The sequence below is a fragment of the Porites lutea genome, chromosome 11 (genome assembly GCF_958299795.1).
Source record: "Porites lutea chromosome 11, jaPorLute2.1, whole genome shotgun sequence".
Lineage (NCBI taxonomy): Eukaryota > Metazoa > Cnidaria > Anthozoa > Scleractinia > Poritidae > Porites > Porites lutea.
The window spans coordinates 18,530,778-18,558,486 of record NC_133211.1 but is presented as its reverse complement, the minus strand read 5'-3'; the positions used below and the strand labels follow the sequence as shown (position 1 = coordinate 18,558,486).

The 27,709-nt window shown below is 39.3% G+C and overlaps 2 protein-coding genes across 3 annotated transcripts; one reads left to right on the top strand and one right to left on the bottom strand.

The window, feature by feature from the left end:
* Window positions 1–7,718: 7,718 nt before the first annotated feature.
* On the top strand, window positions 7,719–10,715 carry LOC140953296 (probable iron/ascorbate oxidoreductase DDB_G0283291). Its single transcript, XM_073402790.1, has 4 exons — window positions 7,719–7,887; window positions 8,333–8,519; window positions 9,331–9,578; window positions 10,441–10,715. The coding sequence occupies exons 1-4, from the start codon at window positions 7,719–7,721 to the stop codon at window positions 10,713–10,715; spliced, it is 879 nt and encodes a 292-aa protein (XP_073258891.1).
* Window positions 10,716–15,667: 4,952 nt separating this feature from the next.
* Window positions 15,668–27,241, bottom strand: LOC140952350 (uncharacterized). Of its 2 annotated transcripts, none has more exons than XM_073401770.1 (5): window positions 26,994–27,241; window positions 21,616–21,954; window positions 19,116–19,552; window positions 17,929–18,086; window positions 15,668–16,930 (listed from the first exon to the last, which is right to left on the bottom strand). In XM_073401770.1, exons 1-5 carry the CDS (start codon window positions 27,043–27,045, stop codon window positions 16,822–16,824), a joined length of 1,095 nt encoding a protein of 364 aa, XP_073257871.1. In that variant the 5' UTR covers window positions 27,046–27,241; the 3' UTR covers window positions 15,668–16,821. The 2 variants fall into 2 exon arrangements, with proteins under 2 accessions (XP_073257871.1, XP_073257872.1); XM_073401771.1 differs by lacking the exon at window positions 26,994–27,241 and adding an exon at window positions 22,036–22,099.
* Window positions 27,242–27,709: the final 468 nt, after the last annotated feature.

Here is a 27,709-nt window from a genome sequence, read left to right as displayed (position 1 = left end):
AACAAAATCTAGGTAGACAGATGGAGTTGAGTCACTTATTAAAAGAAGTATAATTATTTTACTTTTTTTAATAAGTGACTCCATCTGTCTACCTATATTTTGTTACTATGATTGTGTTATGACACCTCTCTAAGCCCAGTCTATCTAAGCAATTATCTAATCTAAGCAATTATTGCTTAGATTCCCAAGAAATTGTGGTGTTGTGTGGGTTTGGTTTTATCCACTGAAGTAAATTTACCACCATAAAACTTTTTAAAAGCTAACATTTAGAGTAATTCACTGTAATGAGCGGCTAGCACTCCAACTGTCAGCTTTCGATCTTTTTGGGTGGTAAATTTTCTCAACTCAGTTAAGAAAACTAAGATTTCGACCTACAATTTTGTTGTTTTAGTGCTTTGTTCTAGCTGTAGGGTTCTCAAGTTTTGAATTAGATGTCTAGGAAAGTATGGAGCTTGACAATCGAGTGCTGAAGGCAATTTCAGGCGCTTTGTGTCTCAACGTACCCTTTTTCCGCAAAGAGTAGGCAGCTCAAAGTTTGAAGTAGCTTATTTTTTAGCCAGTTGCCAGCACTTAATGAGAACCTTGAACAGTGTCAATGGCCCGTTGTGACTAAGATTTACCTTTAAGTCATTAAGCATCAAGGGAATCATAGTTGTTACATAAACCTTTACTGCTGGTTCCCTTAAATATGTGAGGCTCAGAGCTGATGGGCCCTGTACAGTTTTCTTAAAGCGCTAATTTGCATTTTTGAGACAATTGATCAAGATATACTCTTTTTCCTTCTGTACTATGCATATTTCCAACCTTTAACTGTAAAATTTTATAGAAAGAAAAAGTGAAAATCTCTTCAGACCAGGGTAAATCTCAAGATTTTGTTGACAAATTCAAAAACCGGTATTGAATGACATATTACAGTACATTCTGTACCTCTATTTGTTTTGGGTTTAGAAGGGTTATCGTAGTATTTTGCATTTTCATTCAAGAGTCGTTAGGGGCAGGCACCTTTTGTTTGCATAAATACTGGCAGGTGTTTTAAAGATATTTTTATCCTTGTTTTTGTTGTTGTTCCTGCCTCTTATTTACTCTTTTGTTCGTAATTTTGCTGTATAATACATTCTTGTTTGATGCTGTCTTAAGAATTACCGTAAACATTTCAAGTTGAATAATAGGTACCTTACTTGTAATCAGCTCTTACACAAATGTTGGGTTGATCAAGTGATTTTAATGTTCGAACAACAATTTTGCAGTGACCTGCTTTGTAAATTACATCGAACCACATTTCTTCTTGGTGTAAAATACAACAGGAATATTGAAGCACCAAATATCAGTAACATATCTTGCCTTGAAGAAGCTACTAGTTCCTTCCGAAAACATATTTTGCTCATACAGCTTGATTTGTGCGGTGATTTTTGAAGTTAACATTAATCTGAACCATACGAATTAGAGAGTACCAAAACTTTATAATTTATTTAGGTTATCTCAATGATATGGGATACTATATGAATTAGAAATTTAATATTTGACGGAACGTGTGGAGAAATATTATTAACTATTATTCAAGCACTAGTGTCGGGTGGTGTGCGGTACACGTGTAGTGGTTCTCATCGGTTTCGAGCATTTCCTGCCACTAGATTTCAACTGCTTGGGTCTGAAATAGGATAGGGAAAATTATATTTTGGTCTGAGACAGGCTCAGGATTTCAGGAAGCGTGATGCACACCACCACCGCCACAGTTACCAGGGGTATTCACACCAAGGGTGCAGTAGATTTACGGAGCACTGATTGGAGTTACTAATTACAATCTAGTATTTAATTTATTTTTGTAAATCAAGTTAGTCTATTTTGACCTTAAGTTTTGTCCTTTCTCACAAACTGTAGTATATTAGTTTTACAATTGCTCAATCTCTAGTAGCCTACGAATACAGCCGTCTCTTCGCCGCTAGGGACGACGAGAGCGCAAGGTATTTGCAAGAGAAAACGTTACTTTTAGTGATCGTTAGCTCACTTGTGTAGGTTGTCTTTTATTTACTGTGACTTTGTTGTTGTAGTTTACGGTTTCGCTCTTACCGGGACCAACCTCGCCCCCAGGGTCTTTCGTACCCTACACGGCGAGAAGAGGAGAGTCCCTGGGAAAGAGCTCGTTACAACACTTTAAGTTGCCCGTAATGATGTTTCAACGGACATTCCATTGCTAGATTATATTATTGAGAGGCAATTATGTAGTGACATTTTGTGTCTGTTAACAAAACAATAAATGAATAAAATTAAACCATGCAGAAGGGTGCCTAATAGTGATGATTACTTAACGCACTCACAATCCTCTGCCGCAAAAGTCGCTTTAACATGGTTCATATTACCACCCATGCAGAAAAGCAACATAGTTAATTGAACTTTTCACGACATTGTGTTTGCACTGTATCCTCTTACATTTTTTACTTTCATTGGTGGGTAGTGATCGAAAAGTAATAGAACGAATACTAAGATTACAAAGAACTTCGGCTAGAGTGAAAGGCGGCCACTATGGAATTCAGATATAAATGTTGGATATTCATAGCCTATTTGGTACCATATCATGTAAAAGAGGGGCTAAAACCCTGTCTTCAGCCAAATACTATCATAAACCATCCCATTGCAATTCCATACTATGAATGAGATTGGCACCCTATACCGGCGCTGGACTGGGGTGTACATACTACTGGACCCAGGATTGGGGGATCAACTGGGATTGGGATCAGCATACCATCAAGACCTTGGTTGGGATTAGCTTATCATTGGAATTAGGACTGGTATTTAATTGGCATACCACTGGCACAAAGGTTGGGACCAACCTACTATTGAGACTGGGGCTGGGATTAGTATACCATCGAGACTAGGTTTGGGATCAACGTAACATTGACACTGGGTTTGGGATAAGCATACGACTGAGACAGGAGTTGGGATCACCATACTATGGAGACTGGGATTGGGATTAGCACACCACTTAATGTATGGGAAAACGTGCAACATCAAACCTGTCTTGCAACAAATCAGGTTGTTAACAGGTTTGAACGTAGGAGGTGAAACGCGCAGCATCGCTATTCAACTCGTTTTGCAGCAATGTTGCAAGACAAATTGCACGTTTTTTGTTGCCCGTTTTGCCGTACCTTTAGACGGGGGTTGGAATTGGCATACCATTGACACTACGGTTTAGCCTCCCAGGCGGACGTTCGTAAGGGTTCGTCACGCGTTCCTGCATCACAAACGTCTGCTGAAACGAGCAGCCACTTCCGTTCTTTGCCCGTTTGCTTTTGTTTAAAGAGACCAATCTGCACTGACTAACTGTGATATGCACAGCCGATCACATAATGTGAAGAAAGGGAAGTCGACACCCGAGGCTCACCCGTAAAGTAATTTTCGCGATAAGCTTCTCACCAAAATATCCATCAAATTTCATGTTCTCATTCAACTCTCGAAAAGATTATTCAGATCGATTTCTTTGTGTTTCCATCTTATAAAGACAGGGTACGACGTTAAAAGCCTAATCAAAAGAGCGATTGGCGAGTGACCTTTTCATCTGCGACGCGCGAGGCCAGCATATGTTTTCCACCGCTGAGTACAAACTGTTTCAAGTGAATTTTTGGCCGCTACAAAAAAGATGCGGCAAAGAACAAATGACCCACGTATCGTACATTACTTAAATGCAAAAAGTCTGAATGAGATCTCGTTAGAGCAATATGTAAAATCTCATACCGGCTAAGAAATACAGTCTGTCAGGCTGTCTTCCCTTGCAGGTTTTACTTCAACCATTTCCTTGCCCGTACACCTCTTGCATTTTGTTCACTGATATCACTAGGAGAAGCGGCAAAATTCCAACATTTGCCAGCTTGTGGACCTGGTCTTGGATACGATTTACAAGCGGCGAAACCACAACAACAATATGGCCAGCAGCTTCAAAAATTGAGTCGAAAACAAACGATAAAGGTTGAAAAATAGGTGACTTTGCACATCCATGCAGTTAGAGGAGTACTAACACATCAATCCTCTGCAAAAATTGAACTTTGGTTTCTGTTTGATCCGGTTTCAACCCCCCAATACCAAACGTTTCGGACATCAACACGGCACTTAGCAAATTAAGCCAGCTATCTTGTCCCGGGTAATATTTTTAACAACAAACACGAGTTTACCCAGAGTTGGAAAACGGCCTTTGATTGGTCCGTATCTACGAACAGAAGCGGCTGCTCGTTTCAGCAGACGTTCGTGGGGCAGGAACGCGTGACGAATAGGGTTGGGATTGGCATACCATGCATTGAGACTAGGGTTGGGATCAGCATACTAAGGAGACTAGGATTGGGATCAACATACCAATGTTACTAGGGTAAGGATTAGCATACCATTGGAGAGTATGTCCATTTAAATTTTTTAAGACTTTGGCGAATGTTCGCCATTGTCGCGAAAATCGCCACTTTCAATGGGAACCCTTTGCTTTGTCATAACATATTCGCCAAACTTTGGCGAATTTTCGCCATTTTTGCCATTGTGTTGACATAAGTGTACCATTAAGACTAGGGTTTAGATCTTCAGCATACCATTAAGACTAGGGCCTTGACTGGCATACCATTTGGGTTGGGATTGGCATGCCATTGAGACTGTGGTAGGGATTGGCACACCTTCGGCACTGGCGCTGTATTGGCATACCATTGAGACTAGGGTTGGAAACAGCATACCAAGGAGGCTAGGAATTTGATCAACATACCATTGAGACTGGAACTGGCATCAACATACCATTGACACTATGGTTGGGATAAGCATACTAAGGAGACTGGGATGGGGGTCAACATACTAGGGTTGGGATTGGCATACCATTGAGACTGGGGTTAGGATTAACATTCCATTGAGACAAGGATGGGATCGGAATACCATTTAGACTAGAGTTGGGACCGACATACTATTGAGACTAGGGCTGGGATCAACATTCCATTTAGACTAGTGTTGCGATTGGCATGCCATTGAAACTGGGGTTTAGGTTGACATACCACTTAGATTGGGATTGGGATCAGCATACCACTGAGTCTAGGTCGCCATTACATCTATTTTTGCATCCTTGGTTTTCAAATCTTTATCTCTAACAATGTGGCTTTTCTCTTACTAAGAGTAACTTCTTCCAGTTCCAACACCAGCATGTTTTGCGTAGTTAATTTAATTTATGCAGTGAAATGGTAACATCAAGTCTCATTTGGGATGAAGATTCAGTCGACTGGTGTGGAATGACGGAAAACGAGTGAAGCGAACTATGTCTTATGTTTGACGTGTTCTGTTCTATACAACTGAACAATCCCAGACCGAGATGGAATTTATCGGTCTTACGTAGTTTCAATGAAGAGAGGCAAGTCTCGTTGCGCTCCACTGTTATTTAATTTGACTGTTAGTGTACATTTTCCTAATTTCAGACACATTTTGCTTAAAGAAAGAATACATTTCGCCATAGTTTTGTCTTTTTTTATTAATTTCGTGACAACAGCTTTTATGAAACTTTTCACTGGATTCCTTTATAAAAAAAAATAATAATAATGACAATAATAATAATAATAATAATAATAATAACTTGACAAATTTAAGAAGCAAATTACGTCCATATTTTAAAAACATTGATTGGAAGAATCAGAGAAAAACATTGTCCATTCATGACGTAAGGTCTGCCATTAAATGACCAACCAAACTGCGCATTGTACTCAGTAGATTATATGAACGCGAGCTGTTGCCTCGTCACAATTTTAAGTTAGTTTAGCACGTGATTTACAGGTATCTTATCTCCTTATAAGGAAGATTCGAAGGATAAGAATAAGAAAGATATTGTTTGCAGTTTCTATGGAAACGCAGTTTACGTCATGGATTTTGTCCTACCTGCAATTGACGATGGACATGTTCCCTAAAGATTAAAAACAACAAGAGTAAGGTCAGTTTCGTTTGTGACTTCATAGTGGCATAAGGCTGGAACTGTTCAGATCTCTCATGGAAATTCCTCAAATAGATATCTCACCTTTAATTAACGGTAAGTTTTTATCCCTAGTTTTCAAGATAAGCAGAACAGCAGACCTCAGCATTCGAAAGAACTTACAAATTTCAGATGACGGAAAAAAAGATGGTAAACGCCTGCGAACCATACTTTTTTAAATAGAGATAATTTTGTAGCTTTCGAAACGCTAAATTTTCTACCAGTAAGAAAAAATGGTATTAACATCTCCTACATTCTGTATCATCTTATTATATGATCACATTATTGTTCACTGAATCCGAATTTTTTTCTCTCGTTACTTTTGACTCTTTTGTCTCCGCCGATAGTTACACCTGTAATTAAGGTAAATGCCGAAACATCGAAAGATATGCTAATTCACTTACAGCCGAAGCTGAGAGCACATTCACAAGGAAGTGTCTAGTTTGAAATGCATTTTTTCTTTGGAATGATCGAGCCAATTAAAGTGGGACCTGTTTTGTTTATTCTAAAACAGTAGAAAGTAGGTTGATTTACTCGTCACGTTCTACAGCCACATGAATGATCGAACCAAAATCGGACCCGTTAAACGCTTAGGGTTTATTTTTCTAAAAACAGCAGAAAGTAGTTTGATTTACTCTTCACGCTGAACAGCAACATGAAATTTGTTTCATGTGGTTTTTTACTGGACCAACTTGATGACATGAAGTAATGCTAGTCTGACAAAAAAAGGATCGTTAACACACTAGTCTATGTACTTTGGAAATTACATATTAAGGAGTTAGTTTTTTTTTTTCAAGCGCGGTCAGCCCTTGATCAGAGCGAACTGCTCTGACTCGAGACTGACAAAGGTTTATCGAACAAAAACATTTAGCTTTGAGTCTTTTAAAATGGTAAATTGACTTTACTTGTCAGTACATGAAACCAATATCAGTTTTTTGTATCGCCTAGACTATTCGCGGTTTTCCTTTCCCGCAAGCTTAGAAAACGAAACAGCCAGCCCGAAAAGTGAGTAAAATTTTTGCAGCAAGAACGAAAGAACGTGAAAGAAAAATACGTGAGAATGAACCGCTATTCGCCCTATCAGTTTCAGCTACATAAAATATAGTGTATAGGTGATTTTACTTCATTTATTGATCTAATGTATTCAATTTAACTTGATACTTTCGAGAACTTTTTCCACAAGAATCGAAACAAGACTAGAGAAGCAGTCTGGTCAATCGAACACAACGGAGAAAAACAGCGATTTATTGCGAGTGATGGCTATCATTATTAGTTCCAAGATAATTCATGATCTTTTATTATTTTATTTAAAGCGAATATCTAGGCCCCAAGGCGGTATTTTAGCCCAATTTGCCAAGTTGTTACTCAATACACCGCCATGGCGTTTACAATACTTTTCGCGCAAAGGAAAGTATTCTAAACTGAAAGACCATCCGATAAAGTATTCGGCGACCTAAACGTAAACATTCATTTTTTTTTCTGACTAAAATACTTCGAAAAAAGGTTACGGCGTGAGCTAATCAAATAGAGATCCCGCGCATTATACGAATACAAGCTGATCTGCTAGCTGACGCACAGAAGCAAGGGATAGAAACACCATCTGCGTGCAAACTGAATAATTGTGTTGTATGTGGACAGTTTTTTGCGGCTACATAAACCGAACGTCATTATTGTGCCTTACGAGAACAATTTACTATCTATTTCAGGTGAGTGTGATGATATAGGCCATGTAATCACACAAATCAAGATGGCGTGTCAAGGACTCTCGTGTTTTTATATCACGGGGCATGGAATCGAAAAGAGTTTAATGGAAAACCTTCTGAAATGCGGAAATAATTTCTTCAACCTGCCAAAGGATGTGAAAACAAGTATCAGCCTTAAGAAAAGCCAGGCATATCGCGGATATATCCTACAAGGTACTCCCAGTCACTTACTTGTCCTGGGTCGGCTCCTATACTGGCCAAGGAATACTGTCACCGGAATATTAGATAATTCATGAGTTTTCGTCACGGTCCTGGCAACCAACTACTCTCTCAACGGAAAAAAAAATATTTAAGAAAAAGATAGTAATCCGAGAACGAGAATAAAATCCGAGAGCAGATAAACCCCTTCACTCCTGATAGTGGTCAAAGTAAAAAAAAAAAGTTTTCTAAAATCTTAAGGACTAAATGTTACAATGCAAAAGTTCTACCAAACAGGTTTTATTTGATTGGTAACACCACAGGATATCGTCCATAGATTTAGGGGTGAAATGGTGAAAGTGCGCGAAATCTGATATTTTACAAATTTACTAATTAATTACGCGATAATTTCCGGCGTCTTTCAACCACTGGACTTTCTTATTTATAAATTTTTTTCAAGGCTCTGAAGTGACAGCAAATAGAATCGACAACAAAGAAGGAATTTACTTCGGTCCAGAACCAACTGACGACCAAGATGTAGCGGCTATCAGTCCAATGATGGGAGCCAACCAATTTCCTGATGAGAAGGCGTTACCTGGATTCAAGGCACTTGTAGAAACGTACATGGAGAGAATGTCTGTAGTGGGGTAAGTGACTTAATCTTTGTAAAAGGTTTGAACCCAGGATTCACTTCATAAGTAGGTTGAGCATGATCATCCGGGTGAACGTAGTCGTTTGTTTTTCATGTAAACGGTTCGCCACGTTTTGTAAGAAAATGTATGAAATGTTGGGTCGTCCAGGGTAGCTGAGGGGGGGGAAAGGCGAGTGACCCCTTATACCCTGGACAACTTTTGTCCATATTAACGGGGCCTAAGTTGGAGCGGATTGACGACTCTGTTCTGACTCTGTTCTGATCTGTTCTCCGAAAGAAAGATAAAGGATCACATAGAGATGACGATGACGATGACCCTTGCTTGTTGCACAAATTTCTAACTTCAGACCAAGCGGATCTCTAACGTGCTGACCAACTCCTTGCTATTAATAGATTCAATAAATCAAACGTTTCATCCAAAGGATTAATACTTCAATACAGACGCTTTAACGTGATATTTATTAATGTGAGTGAAATGTGAGTTATTGATCCTCAGCGTGTCGAAACGACAAAGTAGTAATTACTCTCTCCTCCTCAGAGGCCTCTTTGTGTCGTAGGGAGACTGGGGAGAAGTAAAAAAGAAAGCACGCGGGGCACGACGGGAGGGAGAAGGAGAGGAAGAGAGGCTTCTCTACCCTCTTCCCATCGTCCCCCGCGTGCTTACTATTTTTCATTATTGCTATTTTCAGTGGGACACCCAGCGGGAGCCTGTGCGGTGGAGAGAGAGAGTGGTTACCATAGCTCGCTAATATCATTTATTGAAAAGTTGATCCACGCTTACCCTCTCAACGTTACGTTCTTCTTAGGCACGCTATAATGAAGGGTCTGGCACTTAGTCTGGAACTGACCGAAGATTTTTTTCACGATATCTTCAACCCCGCTTTTCCTCTTCTGGCCCTGTGGCACTACCCACCCGTACCTGCAGTGTTAGACTCATGGGGGGTGGGACCGCACACAGATTATGGTGTGTTGACGCTGCTGATGCAGGATGACGTTGGAGGACTCCAGATTGAGACAGAGAGTGGGAAGTGGATCGATGTTCCTCCTATTCCAGGTAATTAAGGCATACCTTGTAATGCTCTTACAAAATTAAACACTGAAATTTTCAAAAATTAAAGCTGAGCACATTATGGAAGAGGCTTATCGCGCTTACAACAGCCGAGAGATGAGTTAGACAGAGTTTTTCGAGTTGGGCCATGGTTCCAAGGTCGTATTTCAAGTGACTTCCTCTTGTCTTCTTTCCACCAGGCTTTTTCATACCGATCAGGAGCCCGGGAGCTTGTTTGTGCTACAGTAAAAAACCGGCTAAAATTTGCCAGTTAGACCCCCTCTATACAAGAACTTGATTAGTCTAAAATTTGAAACAGGTTCTTATTTTCTAAACTCTTTTAAAAAATTCTGTACACTTGGGCAAGTAAGATAAGCCAACGTTCAGGGTCTCTTTGAAGACAAACGTGCCTTATCCAAACCTCCCTTAGTCCAACTGCAATGTATTTGGTATACAGATTTTATGTAAAAGAAATAAGCTGAATATCGCTAAATGCTCTAGTTAGCTACAATGTATTTTTCCTTCAAAAATAATAACCTATTTAAGAACCTAACTATATTCGCTAAATACAATTTTTGTAAGAACCTACTTAGGCTAACTTAAGAAAATGCAGGTTCTTAGTCGCGAGTTTTTATTGTAGTCCATGTGAGCGTTTAACTATTAAAACACTGGAGCGCACAAGTCCAGCCAGCAATGAGAGACAGCGAACTCTATCAGTGGACAAAAAAATTATAGACGTGCTTGTCATGACTGAAATATATCATCTATGTCATATGTCTAAGCCAATTCCCCGACAGATCAAAGGAAAATCCCACTCACTTAACAAGTACAAAAGCCCTACTTTCACATTTTCATAATTTTGTTCCAGGAACATTAGTCGTCAACATCGGTGATGTTGTGGAGGCCTGGACCAAAGGGAAGTTTCACGCCACAATGCACAGGGTGAAGAACTCGCCATCGAAGCATAGAATCTCAGCACCATTCTTCTTTCAGCCAAGACTCGATTGTGAAATCAGGCCTATTAACGACGGCACGTCCGCTGAAAGTGGCGTGAATTTTCCTCTAAACAAACCATTTGCTTTTGGTGAATATGTGTTAAAAAAGTTTCAGAAATCTTATGGTATTAGCAAAGGTATCAGCTAAGAAGCTCTTCTCGGTTCCGTGAAGGAACTGAGTAAAATTGGAAAGCAATGTCAAAAACGTTTTTTAGTCATAGATTTTTTAAGCATCGAAAAAAAACATCCAAAATGACAATGCAAACGATATTTTTCTTCCTTATCCTATCGATAATTTAGACGATGGTTGTTGGTCAACATTCACTTTTTTTTTTGGACATATATCAGGTACAATACTCTCACACTCCCTAGGAAAGCGCTTATTTTTCTGAGAATGCGTGCAGGCTTTAATCATGTTTAACCCTCTTCTTTTTTCTTCTAAAAAGGGTTTCGTGGCAAATTAGTCCCTGAACTTTATTTATTTCTGCTAAGACCGCGCTAGTGATGGTGTAAATTTGCAAGACCAAAATCCGGAGACAGGATTCAACTTTTCACTTATATATGAATATATAAACAGCGGCTGCGCTTATGAGCCAAAATATTTCATTCTCTGTTTATCCTCCTGTGTGTTTAAAAATATATATTACAAATAATAAAATGAATAAATGATATACAGAGCTAAATACAAATGCAGAGGATGAAAAGTTGTAACCTGTAGTTACTAAAATATAATCTAAATTTGACAGTTCCTTCATCTTGAGGATGACATTATGACGCTAACGAGAGGTCATGAAAAATAATGGGTTCCTTTTTGTTACATTAGATTAGTTCGGCTTTATTTTATTCTTTGAGATCGAAAAAATATACTTGAATACTAATATAAATAGAAGCAGATCGCTCCTGCTGGTCAGTTCAAATGGCTTTTTAAAGCATCTGAACATAAAAAATAAAGAAAACTTTTGAAAATGAAGAAATGATCGTCGCAGTGAACGCAATTTATGCAATTGCGTAAAGAAGCCTGAAATTTCATTTCCGCAGTTCATATATGACTTATTTCATATATCATTAACACTCATTTCTTTCACGGGAACATATGAACCCACAATTGACCTGCCCCCAACGTCAGTGGCTTCATAGCTCAGTTGGTAGAGCATCGCACCGGTATCGTGAGGTCACGGGTTCAAACCCCGTTGACTGTCTTGAATTTTTTTTTCAGGCCTCTTTACGCAATTGCATAAATTGTGTTCACTGCGACATTTTCATTTCATTTCCGCAGTTCATGTTTGATTTATTTCATATATCATTAACAAAGAAAACTTTTATTCACACATATTAAACTTAAATACAGCTGCCCTGCAAATTAGCAAAGAAACGCTATTCGAGGCAGGGAAAAGTATTCGTATCGGAAATAATGAAAATGAGTCAACATAACAACACAGAAGCTGATATGTAGAGTTACAGATATTATTTTAAAGCTTAAGATAAATGATATTGGAGGCGGATATGGGAAATAAATGTTATAAAACTCTTAAAATCATACAGAATCAGCAACAGAACAAAACTGTATAAAGCGTTGTGTTGCGATCTTGGGTTATGGGGTCTGCTGTGCGACGAATGAGAAGAGAGAGCTTTAATTCAACGTTTTTACTATCGAACCATAACAAAAACAAAATTCCAAAATTCGATCACGCTGATCATCAACAGTTTTACTTTATTCGAGAATATTTTATTCAGCTTCTGTATTTTACAATAATATAATCTGCAAATTAAAATCTTCTTTTATATTTAGGTTGCTCACTTACACAGTTGAACCTCAATTAAGCGGCAACTCTCGGGCAGCTCAATAGAGGTTCGTCATAAATTAGCATAATCTTAAGTAGAAACATTGCTTTATTTTGAAACAAACGCGCCACTAGGGAAGCATTAGTGGTCCGCAATCGGTCGTCAATCTCGGACTGTATTTTCCGTCATCATATTCTTGAAATGCATGATTACTGGCAGCTTAATGGGGGTTCGACTGTAATAATGGAATAAAATAAATCAAAGCCTCTGTAAGCTGCAGTGGCGGGCTGGTAACATGGTAACGTTACCTTCTGTTGAAGTAATAAACCAAATATTTGAAGTCAAGCCATCTCTCATAAGCAATTAACATGATGTAGAGCGATTTATAATATAGCCTGGCAGCTGTAAAGCTATATTATTTTTAGCTCTCCTTCCAACTTTCTCGACGAACTCGCACGAAAACGCTTGCTTAGCAGGCTATATATAATTAAATAACTCAGGTACATCTCTGACCTCGGGGCGTATCTTGTATATAGGAGTAGTTTTTTCACGTGACGCAGACGCAAGAAATTTCCCATCTTTGGAGAAAGCGCAGAAAAGGACGGGAACCGAATGGAGCTCTGAAATCGAAGTAAATGACAAAAAGTATTAGAAAAGGAAGCTTTTCACAGAGACTCGGCCTAATCAGCAGAATCGAAGACGTTCCTATGTGCAGAGAATATAGTACAAGTTAGTAGAAGAGGCAAAGTATGAAAGAAGTATTGAATTATTCTTCTCCACCACAACGCTCTTTGTCAATACTAACGGCCGTACATCGCCGTTGTTTCGAACCAACTTGAATCTTAATTGAATTCTGGGAGATTTGACATAAAAAATAAAAGAGTTAATCTTTCATATTCGTTCAGGGGAGTGATGGGAACGATTTGGAAATGTAAGGACCAGCTTGACTCTAACCAAGAGGCTTTCTTGGGATTGTAAAATAAGTATTGGTGTTTGACCTCCAAGTGAGTTAGTTCAACAGTTAGGGTTTGGACTGGCCTCGGGCTGGGGTTTGCGCTTCAAAAAGTCACGTGGCAAATATATTCATCCAAACTGCAACACTCTGGGGTGACTAGCTATACCGGCTGTTGTGTATGTTGAATTAAATATGTTCGCACTTAGTCCTTAATCTCAAAATTCGCCATTTCCCTTACTTGGTGCTTTGCGCTTTGGCTTAACATGGAGCTCTTCGAGGCTTGTAACCACTAGCCTCCCATTCTAAGCCCTTATCTTTTGCTTCGATTGACACAAAACTTTCTCTTACTGCAAATTATCGTTAGTTTGCAGAGGTTGCTATATCGAAAAGTCAACTTACAGGCAAAAGGCAATTTACACTACCCACGCGGATCTCGTCCCAAATGTAAATTACGTCATACATTTTGATTTTAACCACCTTTCTCTATGCTGTTCCTTTTTTAATCAACATTATCGCATTATCGTATTGCCTCTTAATTTTTTTTCCACTTTACTCTGTCACTTGGTTGAAAGCAAGGCCTCACAATAGTCTTGTTTTTCGCCAATGAATTTACGTAAAACTCTTAAAAACACTTTGCCAATTCAGCTCCTTTACTGCTTAATAAGAATGCTTTATCACCATAAGAAAGAACTTCCTTTTCTAGCAATCATTATCAATAATCAGTCCTATATCTGCCGTAGACACTTAGCAATGACAGTATTCTCGGCCTCACCACGACAAGTTGATAATCACATAGGTCCATACAATGAGCAGCTCACAGAGTCTAGTCGACGACAACAATTCTTGCTCCATCGACATCTCTTTTTTTACTTTGTCGCGTCATAATCCATCCATTCTATACTTTTTTATTGGTATAGGAAACACAGTGTGTTCAATTTCAGCTATAACGGGCAACGCAATAATTCTACTTGCTCTCCGACGCTGTTCTTTACTCCATTTTTCATCCAAAGCTCTCTTCTTCAGCCTGGCTCTATCTGACTTTGCCGTCGGTCTAGTTAGTCAACCGCTCTACGCTGCTTACACTTTCGCCATAGCTTGGAATAATGCCAGACTCTACTGTACTGTTGAACTACCTCACACTTTGTTTACTACCTTTCTGGGTCTTGCGTCTTTCTGGATACAAATGGTGGTGGCTCTAGACAGATATCTTGCTTTGAGTCTTCAAACAAGGTACCGTTCGAACGTGTCTTTCAAACGAGTGAGCCTTCTTATTATAACAGGTTGGTTTTTCTCTGCCCTCTTAACAGCTTCTCGATTCTTTAGTGCCACATTTCGACGGCTAAGCGCCAACTTGATGTTGGTGATTTGTCTTTTGTTGTCTCTATTTTTCTACTTTAAGACATACGTCAAACTTCGTAAACAGAAACTCCAAATGGATAGTCGATCTTCGTTTAGAATTTCCCATTACGGAAAATCACTAAAGACCATGTTCATTATATTCTGCATATTTTGGGGTACGTATCTGCCTTTCCTCTGCGCCTTAGCTGCTGCCACCGCGTCAGGCTTCAGTAGTTCATCCCAGCTCCTAGCCTTTGACATCACTTCAGTTCTCGCTTTGTTGAACTCATCTCTCAATCCAGTGGTGTATTGTTGGCGAATCAAAGAAATTAGTAGAGAGGCAAAACTAATAATTCGCAGGGCCTGTCCATGTAATTTAGCTATCTTACAAAGCGCTCAAGGAAATCAAGTCGTTCCGTTTGGTGGCTATACTACAGCTTCATATATTTCCCCTGTGTCGCAGAGATTTTTTCAAGGTGCGTGGTCATAGCCTAGGAAAAGAGTGGCGAAATCGAAGTACCATTGTGGAACATAATTCAAATGTTACCTAAACAATAATTAGAACTACTAGTAACTGTGCACTTGATTGACTAATTCAAAAACATGTCACATACATTTTCATCCATTGCAAAAACCAATTAAATGAAAATCGTTATTATTTGGCCATGACAAAATGTCATTTTTAACTGCTTAAAATTAAAAATGCCATGAAATTTTTTTGGCCAAAATTAGGATGGAAATATATGGAAAGTGAATGCCAAAAAAAGAAAAAATAGAACGTCTGGCCTACTCTTCTAACTTTTACAGTTTCACTGGAAAACGCTGTAAAATCTTTCATTATAGCTTGTATTAGCAACAATAACAACTATTATGTGCAAATTAAGAGCCGTGAGCTTAACTGACATGATTTAAAAGCTTAACGATATCAAACTGTCAAACTCAGTGTCGTTCCTAGGGGAAACAAAAATCCACTAGGCTAATCATCAACACGTTTACTTTATTCGAGTATATTTCATTCATCTTTTGTATTTTACAAATTAAAATCTTTTTTAATTCGTCTCTTCTTCAATATTAAGTTTATACACTTATAATTAATCATATAGCGAATCAAAGCCTTTTTTAACTCCTGTAAGCTGGCAGTAGTTGGCTACCTCCTGTTGTAGCTAGTAGTAAATCAATTTAGCCATTTCTCTGGTCTGAAATGTCATCCGTCTCTTCGCCCAACCCCCAACGGGTTCTCGCCTTGCCGCCCCTTAGGGGGTGGGGTGAAGAGATTGATGACATTTCAGACTAGCCATTGTTCATAAGCATCACACACCCATAATACAGTGCGAGTTTAACTTTGAACCTGATGCATTAAAGAATAGATATTAGATGAAGAACGTCCACTTCATGCTAGCATTTTTGGCATGCCTTGCGTCGCTCAATTCGCTGCTTATCTCCCAGCCAAAACCGCTCTAACTATCTAAAGACTGGATTCAGTTTTGACAGATAAACAAAGACGTCCGAAGAGAGTCAACAAAAATACGTAGATACTTCGATTGTACATAATTTATCTCTACCGCGGACCACCTCTCTAGGCTATCAATTAGTGACGCAATAAGACAATCCTGGCCTTAGAGCACGTTCTCCATTTGGGGGAGTCGCGGGAAGTCACGCGAGAGCCGCACGCGATAGGAGACGCGAGTGCGAGGGGCGGGGAAAAACTGCGCGCGTTCTCTCGCGTCTCGCTTCGCTCGCCGTAATTGGAGGGCTTGCTCGCAGGCTAAAACAATCCTTAAACAGGATGCCCGGGGTACCGCAGAAAATGCAAGGGCTTTGTAACCCGCTGATTGAAAGTATTCTTCATGGCACAAAAGCCTGTCACTAAAGTCAAAGTTTCACCTCAATTTCAACAAAATGAAACTGATAATGAAAGTATCTACTGTAATCACGCATGGTGATAAGGCAACTTCGTTTATCGGCCACGTTTCTTCGTATCAGACACGTTGCTGATTCCACTTTTCCCTGTACTAGCAATAGCGTTAAAATTTCCACAAAATTACGTTACTGAAAGAGAATGTTCATTACAGTCTGGAAGTGCAGTAACATTTAGAAATACTTGCATGCTCGAAAGACTAGAGTTTCGAGATGTTCACAGACGTTGTCGTGAAAAATCTGTGAAACGTTAGATATTTTTTTATACGATCTCCCAAATATGCGTGAGACCACTGGAATCAGCTGAAATAAAATGCCTTCGTGCGAATATACAGCAAGTCTGCTCGATTGCCCCCTCGTGTTTGTTTGCCCTACGGAAAAACAATAAAGGAAAATATTAGAGCACTCACTTCAGCATGATGTCTAATGACCAGTGATGACAAACAAGCGTTATCAATCGAATCCGAGAAGGAAACTGGCCCGAGTAAACTTTCGCAAAGACTTCTGGAAGTGTTGCTAAGGAAGGGAAAACATTGGCCAATAGCTGACTGGCATGTCCCCAGCAACGACCCCAGGATTAACTGAGGGACACATTTCGCCTCCAGTTCCTTTCTCGCTTCTGAAGTGGCGAATAAACCAATCAGATCTCGACGCGAGTCTATGTTTCAAGTACCAACCTGGTTTTGGTTTCCGATCTGATCGGTGGAGAAACTTCAACGGCGTTTGATTTTTTAGCTCCACACAATGCAAATTATTTTTAGTCACTAATATGATAGATTGTATTCATCAATCACGACTGTAAAACGTCGTGTGGACTGAAGATGGTTTATTCACCAGCTGGAAGTTTTGATTTGCTTTTGATCCTCGGCTGCATGACCTCCAACTTCTTGTACTTGAGCTTTTCCACTTTGCATCCCTAGTTCTTTATGGTGAACTACCATCGTCTTTGCTAAATTAAATAAGCCCCCCTCTCAAATAAGCCTCCCGTCTCTATTAACTACCCCCCCCCCCGCCCTGTTAAATGTGTTTGAAATAAATAAGCCCCCGGGAACTTAATAGAGGATTTGCGGTACGTACGTGAAGGTCCCATAGCCTCCCGTGCGTGCAGACGTTGCTTATTACTTAGTCCAGCTGGTAAGCACGAATTTATACTAATCAGACTCTAATCATTATGTGCTAAAATGTTGTAACTGATCTTCTTAGGGCTTCATCACGCGTTCCTTCCCCAAATCTACTTTTTATTTTCGTTGGGGGGGATTGGGTGACGAACCAAAAGAATTTTTGCGTGAGAGACTAAAACCCTCACTGCCAAGAGTTAAAAGTTTTAAAGAAAAAATCTTGAGCAAAGTACATCAGACTTCACACTTACCGGCCACCTTCCTTCGTTCCCACTTGACTTAGATTGTGTGATAAACATTTCCAGGTTGTACAAGCTCCTTTCTCTTCCACAGCAGAGTCCCATATGTTGACAGTTCCGTCCACAGCCACTCCTACAACGTACCTCCCATCCGGGATGAAAGTAATATCCTAAGTGAGGACAAAAATTCTGCAGTTATACACAAGGTATTGTTCTTGAAAATTCTCTCTCAAAACGTGTTAAAACATGTTTGTGACTTTGGAGTGTTTGGGAGAAATCCTCAAGTTTCATCTGTTTTAGATCTATCCATCACATCTTCAAAGTTCTGGATGAAATCCTAAAGTAATGGATCTCAACTGTATATGTTAACTCTTTTACTCCCAGAAGTGGCCAAAGACAACATTCGACAAAATTTCAAGATGATATTTTGAAAAAGGTTAAAAGACAAAATATAGTCGAGCCTCTACCGCCCTCTCTATCATGACGAGAAAACATAAAAGTTCCCTTGATCATGAATATAGAAAACAGGAGATAAAGGTATGGTAAAACGGACAACAAAAACGTGCAACTTGTTGCAAACCGAGTTGAAGAGTGATGTTGCGCGTTTTACCGCCCACGAATCAAACTGTCTTCCAACAAATCAGGTTGTGCAGTTTGCGAAAAGTTGTTGCAGAAATTAGAGAGAAAAGATACTTTTTGCAAGAAAATCTGTAATTTGTAATCATGTTGCGCGGTTTACCGGCCCAAGGCAGACTTTTTTTGCAGCAAGTGGCTTAACTCCAGCGTATGGCGTCTTTCCCGCGTAGTTTTATCTAATCAGAAGTCAGTTATTCACGCAGCTTGCAACAGCAACCTTGTTTGTTGCAGGACAGGCTTGAACGTGTGTGGTAAAACGCGCTACACTGCTTTTCAACTCTTTGTGCCGCAATGTCGCAAAACAAGTTGCACGTTTTTGTTGCCCTATTTACCGTAGAAAGAGCGAGGAGGAAGAAAGGAGGAGAAGAGAAAAAAGCAAAGGGTTTACTCTTTGGTTTTATAATGGCTGCCTTGGAGATAATTTTTGGCCGAAAAAACTGTTTGACGGAAATTAAAAGGGGACTATTTAGAGGTAACTTGTTAAAAATCCGGCCAGATGTATGTGTCTAGGAAAAAAGGGTGTCCACTGGCACTAAATTAAACCCTAATGAGATTATCCTAACCTTAATTTGTTTGTCACTGCCTCTCACATCAACGCTGCAGTTGGGCGTAAAGTTATTGCCATGCATGGTCCAAAGGGTAGCTCTGTAGCCAGCCAGAGTTACAAACACAGGGTCCTTCACCGGCGAAAATATAATTCTTTTTACGGGTCCGTAAAAGTCGGTCAATGTACACACGCAAGCCCAATCGTTTTCCTTTCTCCAAGCACGAATCGTTCTGTCGTCTGAGCCTGTCAAAGCTATGGCACCGTCCAATGAAAACTTAACCACATTCACCGCAGCGGTATGGCCGGAGAGCTGCTTAACGTCCGCTCCAGGGACAAATTCTCCCACCTCCGAGCGTATCTTGTAAAGACGAGCGGTTTTATCACGTGAGGCAGACGCGAGAAATTTCCCATCTTTAGAGAAAGCGCAGAAAAGGACGGCATCGGAATGGAGCTCTGAAAATCAAATTATGTGACAAAAGAAAAGGAAGCCTGAGAGAACGTATTCAGGACGATCGAAGATGGTTCATTGTACGTGCAGAGAATTTAGTAGAAGAGTTAGAGAAAGAGGCGAAGTTGTTTTCAACCCACTTGAATTTTAATTGATTTATAGGTGTTTTTGGGCGCCCTAGTTGCCAAAACACATAGAGCTGACGCGGTGACAAACTGGGATGGAAACAGCGCTAATAAAGGGAAAATCTCGGAAACCTTCGGCATGAGAAGAAGGCCTGAAAAGTAATAAAAGATGACAATTTTGCCAATCAATAAAAACCAGAGTCCGTAATTTTTACGTGCGCACGAAGATAAATTTTACACGCGTAATAAAATATCGTAAAAGTAAAATTTGAACCTTGCGCAACTTTTACGTTTACATGAAGCCTTTCATACATTTCCTCTATTTTATTTACGCACGTAGAAATTTCACAACAGTAGAAATTCACCCTAAATTCAATTTTCGACTCGCGTTGGGCGCCGGGTTTTTCCTACAATCGATAGTGGCAGGGGAGTAGGTTCACTCTTTACGTAAAAAGTTTCCAAACTGACTTAAAAGAGACATGTTTTCAAGCGCCTATTAAAATTGGTTTCTTTTGCAACTAAGAAGAAACGTACGGAAAATAGATCATTTCAGCGTTTTCGAATCTTAATTGTTGGGACTAACCAACCCAACTATTAAGAGTCTGGTAATTATCATATTACTGCGACTGTGTCAGTGTTACAAGCTTCTACGTCACCTTAACAACGACCCTTTAAAAGAAAAACTTGCTGTTGTAAATGGGCTTAATGGTTGCGTCGTATGTAATCTGAGTTAGCGCTAATGAATTACCTTCATGAGCCTGGATTTTCCTTTTTTACTTTTTTTTACCAAGGGCCGGGCATGAACCCCAAATAAAAAAAAACCTCAAAATGACATTGTCATATCCCTTTCCGCTATTTCATATTTCATTTCAATCAAATAAAATATATTTTTTTGTATGATTGTAATCTATAATCTAAATCTCAGTAGCTTAAATCTCGAAGTGAATTTCTATTAACTCAAAGTGGCGGAAAAGGTTTTATTCATTTTATTCTTCTTGAAAAAAAAAACTGATAACGGCGTGATGACAAATGATTGTGTTTAAAAATAAGCGATCGATCGAGTAAAGTATTCAACCTTTTTGAAGGATCTTTAGGCATAAAGGTCTTGCAACAGTTTTAATCACAAAAGAAAGTAAATCTTTTCACAAGTTGACAGAAAAGAAATGCAAATTTGTAACGCATCCGGGTTTGCCTTCAGGACATTAATATTTATAACGAAACAGGTGCATCGTGTTTGACAAGTGCTTTCTTCTTAAATATAAGTAACAAAGGAATCATTCAATATTTGTATTATTTCAGGCAAATGAAATTCTGTCGCGCGATGCACCAGGTAAATTCTTTGTAATACCCTCGTATATAGAAAAATGAACATTCGAAAAAGCACAATTTGAAAAAAACTTAATTTACATCGGGAATTCGAAACTTTAAAAATACAGCTTGGACTACATAGGAAAGTTGATGAATAAAAATGTACACAACAATAAAGCTATGAAGGGAAACTATCGATCTCGAATGTATCGTAAAATTAAGCGTTGGCGGATTTTTTTCTTCCAACAAAGTTGTGTTTATGGATCGTGTTTATGACTATGTCTTAGCCTCCAAAGAGCAAAAATTCTAGTATTTTCACTAAAACATTGTTCAATAAGTACAGAACAACATAATATATTAGCCTGAATAATAAACTCAACATCATTTCTTATAATTCAAAAATCGAGGCTTATTTTTAGCGCTACAGCCTTGGATCTGTATATACCGGGAAATAAGTTGACCAAAAAATAAAGCTGACCGACAGCGTGTGAAAACTATTAACCACGATAACCCTTATCTTTCTTCATGTCTGGATTCAGACTAAGTTATGTTTGAAGAAAAATGCCATAATTCTCCCATCTTTTTTTCATTTTACCTAATTAATAAAAATGCAATATACAAGGTCATAAACCTACCTAAACGAGAAGCTCGTTTTCCAGTTTGGTAGTTCCACAAGATGACTTTCTTATCGCGGGAAGATGATGCTAAAATCGATCCGAACGAACAGAAGGAACAAGCTGTCACTTCAGCAGAATGCCCGTCTTTCAGAGTTCTTATATTTTCTCCTGTCGCTATCGACCAAAGATTGATTTTTCCGTCGGTTGAACATGTAGCAAGAATTTTCCCTCCTGGATCAACTGTACAATACCTGACTGCTCCGCCGTGTCCTTCGAGGCGATGAAGCAATCGCATTTCAAACTCAGGAGAACTGCTTTTCCTGGTAGACATATCTCTTAAGGGTGTAAATTTTTCTTCTGAAAAAGCAGACATTTCAAGAAAGAAACCCCAGTCAGATCGATTATATTATTTCAATTAAACCAAACGCGCTTACTCACTTTAAGGAAGGGTTTTCAAATTTGTGGAGTTGTTTGCATTTGGTGGTCTGTTTTGATCGTATTTAATCTATTCTATGCAAATTTCTTTCTTTTAAGTGAGGATCTCACCAAACTCTTTACCAGGGCTTTTTCCCTCTCCCGTCAACTCGGATTTCACGCAGGAGTAGCCCTGGAAACAAAACAGGTTATTCCCCAGACTGAAGCGCCATTTATGTGTAAGCACTACGCATTATTGCGGAATCATTTCGCTAAAAATGAAGATAAATCATTAAAAAATTAAACTTTTAAAATGTGTGTAACAAGTGCATTACACATAACAACTTAATTTTCATTTTTTCGCGCATCGAATGGCTCAGTCCTGTACTCGTCTGACTCTTCAGTTTGATGAATTTGATTAATTCCCACTGATTTACCTGAATTCTTCTCCCATTTAATAATAAAGAAAATCTTTTACAGGGTGATGATTTATATGTTATATAGATGGAATACTCTTAAGCTGAAAACAACACAGTCTGTTTCAGTTCTTCAAGCCTAGAGTATCTAACAACAGAGCAGACTATGGAGTTTCTGTACTCCACAGCCAAGGTTAATCATATTCTAGAGCTGTAACTTCTGGAGCTAAGAGACTGTAAAGTTTCTGGGGATTGTGAATTTTAAAAAAGTTAAATGCCGAAAACAGACATACCTCTGTAAATGACAGGCTGAGAAGTGCGCCTAAATCCTACATCACTCGCACATATGTATTTTTTTGACAGTCTCATCCGAAGCATGAGCGTAGGCCTAAATAATTTATCGCTCATTAACTCAACGAGGGCACACCTCAATCAAATCTTGGCGGTAAAATTTGTCCCTTTTTAGGCTCGACTTTATTAAATCAGCATAGATAAGCGCGTCATGTCAGTCAAGCAACAAATTCCTTTTTAGGTATGAATATTGTTTGACAGTAGGGTCAGTATTATGACTTGTTGCACGTACGCAGATAAGTCTGACATCTTTCTTAGAGGACTTATAGCACCGGGTAATTTTTTGCATCAGCCTGCTCCGCGTAAATTTGTTGTTTAAAAAGGAGTTTTAATTCATAATCCAAACCTCTTTGGTATGCCATGGGACCCCCGTAATACGATTCTGACGTTATGTTACATTAGCGGCGGAGCAGGGGGGCAGAGGGGTAGGGGTCCGTAGCCCCCCCCAAACAAAAATTTGCCTTTTGGTAACGAAAAACACTTTTACGGATGTATCTGACATTACCTGTGACATCGGCGACTCCAGAGCGCCCATTTTCCGCACTCAGTCGACTCAAAAACTACTTATTACCGGGGCCTAGCCGAAGGCTGGCACCGGTCATAAAATGCAACGCGTTTCTGTGTTTTCAAAGTTACATTGTTAGGGATATATCGCTGACTGAGATATATCCATATATCGCTAGCTCGTTACTTTTGGGAGTGTTCGCTGAGATCTATCGCTGGTACGGAAATTTGAAGTAGGGAGCAACAACTGTAACCATGTAACTATTAATTCGATTAGTTTGCACACGGAATGGTTTAATGCGACTATATTTGCCACTAATCAATAAATGAGATCCCTGTCTATTGCAAAATATTGTTACAGTATTCATCCTAGCGTTGACAAAGCTTGGTCGACGTAGAACTGTGTACGCTACGACAAAGCAAAAATCTTAACTAATTAAACTTGCATGCGTCAAGCTTTGTTTATGCGTTTCAATACCTTACAATTCGTACTCCCTACGGGAAACGTCGTCAAATATTTTCCGACAAACAATTAAAACTCATTAGGAGGAAGTCTATCAATCTCTGATCACTGCTTTGACTTATGAAGCAACAAAACAAAATATTTTCAAATAACCTTTGTCACGCAATATTTACGTTAGCGAGATGCGCAAATTCTCAACTGTTCAAAATGGTTTCACATTATTCATTAGACGTTGATGTAGAATTTTTATGTTTTTCTCCTTGGTATTCTTAGCTACTTTGGATTGTTGTTGCTAAGAAATATCTTATTATTATGGTATCGAGCTTAATCGATCTGAACACGAGAGAAAAACTGCGTAACTTGACAGCCTAGGATTGGGAGTTGACTTATGTTAATGTATTGAACCCTCATCTATTTTTCTGGAGTTTTAATTACATGTGACCTTTGCTGCAACGCAGTCATTCGTTCTAACACACTCGCCATGCGAACAAATTACTTTTTCCCTCCTCCTCCCCTTGCCCTTTCCTCTTTCCTTATTTGCATTAAACCATTGCTAAGGGCGTTTTTATGCCCTCACCGTTACTGGACATAATTGTTTACCTTTGTGATTTAGGGCCTGTTTACACGGAGTGGGGGAACCGGTCTAGTGGGGTTGGTTTCTTTTGTTTTCACGCTCTGGGGGACACAAAACAAAAGAAACTTACCCCACTAGACCGGGGTCCCCCACTCCATGTAAACAGGGTCTTAGAAGTATATTGAAATAATTCAAAGAAAATTAATTATGCATTAAATAGGCTTAGGGCCAAATATTAATTCGATTAGTTTTGGAACGGAATGGTTAATGCGACTATATTTGCTACTTATCAATAAATGAGATCCCTGTGTATTGAAAAATATTGTTACAGTATTCATCCTAACGATGACAAAGCTTAGTCGCTGTTGAACTGTGTACACTACGACAAAACAAAAATCTTAACTTATTAAACTTGCATGCGCGAAACTTTGTTTGTACGTTTCAATACCTTACAATTCGCACTCCCTACAGGAAACTTCGTCAAATATTGGCCGACAAATAATTAAGACTCATTACGAGAAAGTCTATCACTGCTTTAACTAATGAAAAACCAAAAAAGACTGTTTCACATAACCTTTGTCACGCAATATTTACGTTAGCGACATGCGAAAACTCTCAACTGTTGAAAATGGGGGATTCCCTAACATTTTCTCTTTTCACATTATTCATTACACCTTGTTTTCATCTCTAAAGAATATTTGCAATAAAAAAGATTTTCATGTCGCCCGACAAACTTGTTGATGAAAACGACCCTTCCACGTGGGTTGCCAAGACAAGAGTGGCCCCGGTAAAATTCACGAAGTGATTCTTGTTTAAGAAGCATCATGAAACAGGACCGCCTTAACAACTGCAACCTGATGCGTTGTCACAAATGGATTACCGACATTAACACTGTGAAGATTGCAAAGAGGTTTGCTTGTGCCAACGAACAACTAAGATCATTTTGAGTCGGAGTATGCGTATGGCTGAGTGGAAGATGAGCCCCCTGGCTCCCCCCTCCCCCCTCCCCACGTTTCATAACCCTCTGCCGCCTCTGTGTTATTACAATAAATTCAAAGTTTTTTTCTGATTGTATTTACTTGAGCCTGTAAGCTGGCCAGAAATTTTACAACGAAAATACCCCGTTCCCTTCGGCTCAGTAAAATTCATAGGTTCTTTTAACTTCCCAGTTAAGCTAGTTAAGGCTACAGGGTGTACCTGCCACATTAGAGATTTGACAGAGAAAACTTAAAAGATTTTTTGTTTACTACGTTTTACAATAACAAAAACAACTATACTGAGGTGATGTCATGTTTTCGGGCGCCCCCCTGTGCGGTTCATGGACGCTTGCTGACCTCAAAGCATGCGAAATTGATCCAAACAACTGGGAAGATGCTGCGAGTGATGGTTCTGTAGACCGACAGTGAATTGGAAAGAAGGAATCGAGAAAACAGACGTGAAACGTCACCAGAGAGCTGAAGAGAGGCGCGCTCGCCGCAAAAACAATTCTGATTTGTCCTCCTCCAACTTCATCTGCGCCGTGTGCAGTGCCGAGTGGGGACCGCCACTCGCGCATTGGCCTACACAGCTACACAAGTCGTTGCAACACCACCACAGATTGACTAGGGTGCACAAGCTTTGTCTCTCGATACTTCGTCTTCCAATTACATGTTTTGGGACCCGGCCGTACTGATCGGGCGGTAGCCTTCCCGCAGACGTCCTTTGGGGTTCGTTATGGGGAGACTAATGGGGCGGAGGACTGGGAAGGGACCTTTTCTTCACGTGGAGGGACGGCTGTTTTCGCCGATTGATAATAACGGTACGAAAGAAAATGTTTATTTCAGTCAAAGGTCCGTAAGTTTCGCCAGCTGGAGATCGACTAAAACTGAAAAACTTACTGAAAGTGAAGAAATTTTGTGCTGACCGCAAACCTCCAGTTGAGTTGTATTTCGATTCCCCTGTCCTCCATTCCTGTGTCCTAGTTTTTCCCAAAGTAAAAAGTAGGTTATTCCTCTCTTCTCCTTTCAAGCGATATTTCCTCGCTTCGCTAAAGAACGCGTGACTCTACATATTTATTAGAAAAAAGCTATTAGCTCTACATTGGCACAATATCAAGCTTGAATATCTGACTTGTATGTGACCTTTGGTATCATCTCATTATATTTTAGGAATTATTTACGTACATAATCATTTCTGATCGACATCTTCAAATCGTTTTGTGCATTTACACTTCGGATTTCGAGACTTTCTTGAAGCTTTTTCTCAAAAACTGGAGTGCTGACGACTCGTGATTAAACTGATGCAGACATCGACCAAGTCAGGTGGTCGGCAGTATTTGGCATTCCATAGAAGTGAAGAGCTTGCATTGTTGAGCCGTATATAGCAAACGCGGAATAACAAACAAAAAAATTCATATTAACATCTCGATTTCTCTTTAGGTAGAATTTGGAGTGACTTAAGGACAATAACAAATAACGAGGCTCTTAATAAATGTTTTCTCGTGATGATGCACTCTCCAAGTATGATTCGGCTATCATCGCTGGCAACACATTTCATTGCGTGTTATTTTTTATAATTAAACGTGTTAGTTGCAATTTTTAACACGTAGGTCTTTGTTATTGTTGAAAGAAAATCGTGAAAACACACACTAATAAGTCAAATTATATTTCAAATAAATAGGCACCTTTTGACTCACTTGCTGAATTTGTTTGTTCGTTAGCTTTTCCTTTTAGGCAGCAACACTTCATGGTGAAAGCGATCTTGGTATGATCTCGGGCAATCTTTTCCTGAGTTTGTAGGGAAATGTATTACAACTTTGCCTCCAATGAGAGTACAGGCAATGCTTTCCTAGTTTTCAAACAACGCAGAAACAGTACAAGTCCAATGCAACATTAACGTGATGAGTAGGTCCGAAGGGGAAAGAGGGTAAAGAAATTGAACGTGGGTGTCTTTTTAGACAAATATTTACGTAGTCGCTGTCACGCATTATTAGAAGAAGAAGTCTAAAATTATTTATGATAGCAACTTAAAGTTCAAAGTTCATGGCTAATGCTCAAATAAGCACACTCTTAGAGAGCAAAACGAAGAGTCCAATTTGTTGGAAAATCTAAATTTTTAACAGTAAAAATTCTACTCATAACAAAAAACAGCAGTCTCAGAAATGAGATCAGGAGCCAATCCCTATGCAGATCCTATGCAGTTCGATCTCTTTTAAAGGGAATATAAAGTATTATGAGGGGGGTTGGGGGGGGGGGGTAAAAAAGGGGGGTCCTACGCACGTATCACAGAATTTAAACAGTAAAAATAACGCATCACGGTGAATAAAAATCCGTGTTCGTGTTCACGTTTCAAGGCTATTTTCGAAAATTCATTCATCAATATTGTCGTCGTTGTTTATCGCATACTCTAAGC

Coding starts and splice junctions, on each gene's coding strand:
- LOC140952350 (XM_073401770.1), bottom strand. CDS start 27,045: ATGAAGTGTTGCTGCCTAAAAGGAAAAGCTAACGAACAAACAAATTCA. Junction 18,087..19,115: donor GCAGTGACAAACAAATTAAG/GTTAGGATAATC, acceptor GTCCTCACTTAG/GATATTACTTTCATCCCGGA. Junction 16,931..17,928: donor GGAACGAAGGAAGGTGGCCG/GTAAGTGTGAAG, acceptor GTTTTTCCGTAG/GGCAAACAAACACGAGGGGG.
- LOC140953296 (XM_073402790.1), top strand. CDS start 7,719: ATGGCGTGTCAAGGACTCTCGTGTTTTTATATCACGGGGCATGGAATC. Junction 7,888..8,332: donor TCGCGGATATATCCTACAAG/GTACTCCCAGTC, acceptor ATTTTTTTCAAG/GCTCTGAAGTGACAGCAAAT. Junction 9,579..10,440: donor CGATGTTCCTCCTATTCCAG/GTAATTAAGGCA, acceptor ATTTTGTTCCAG/GAACATTAGTCGTCAACATC.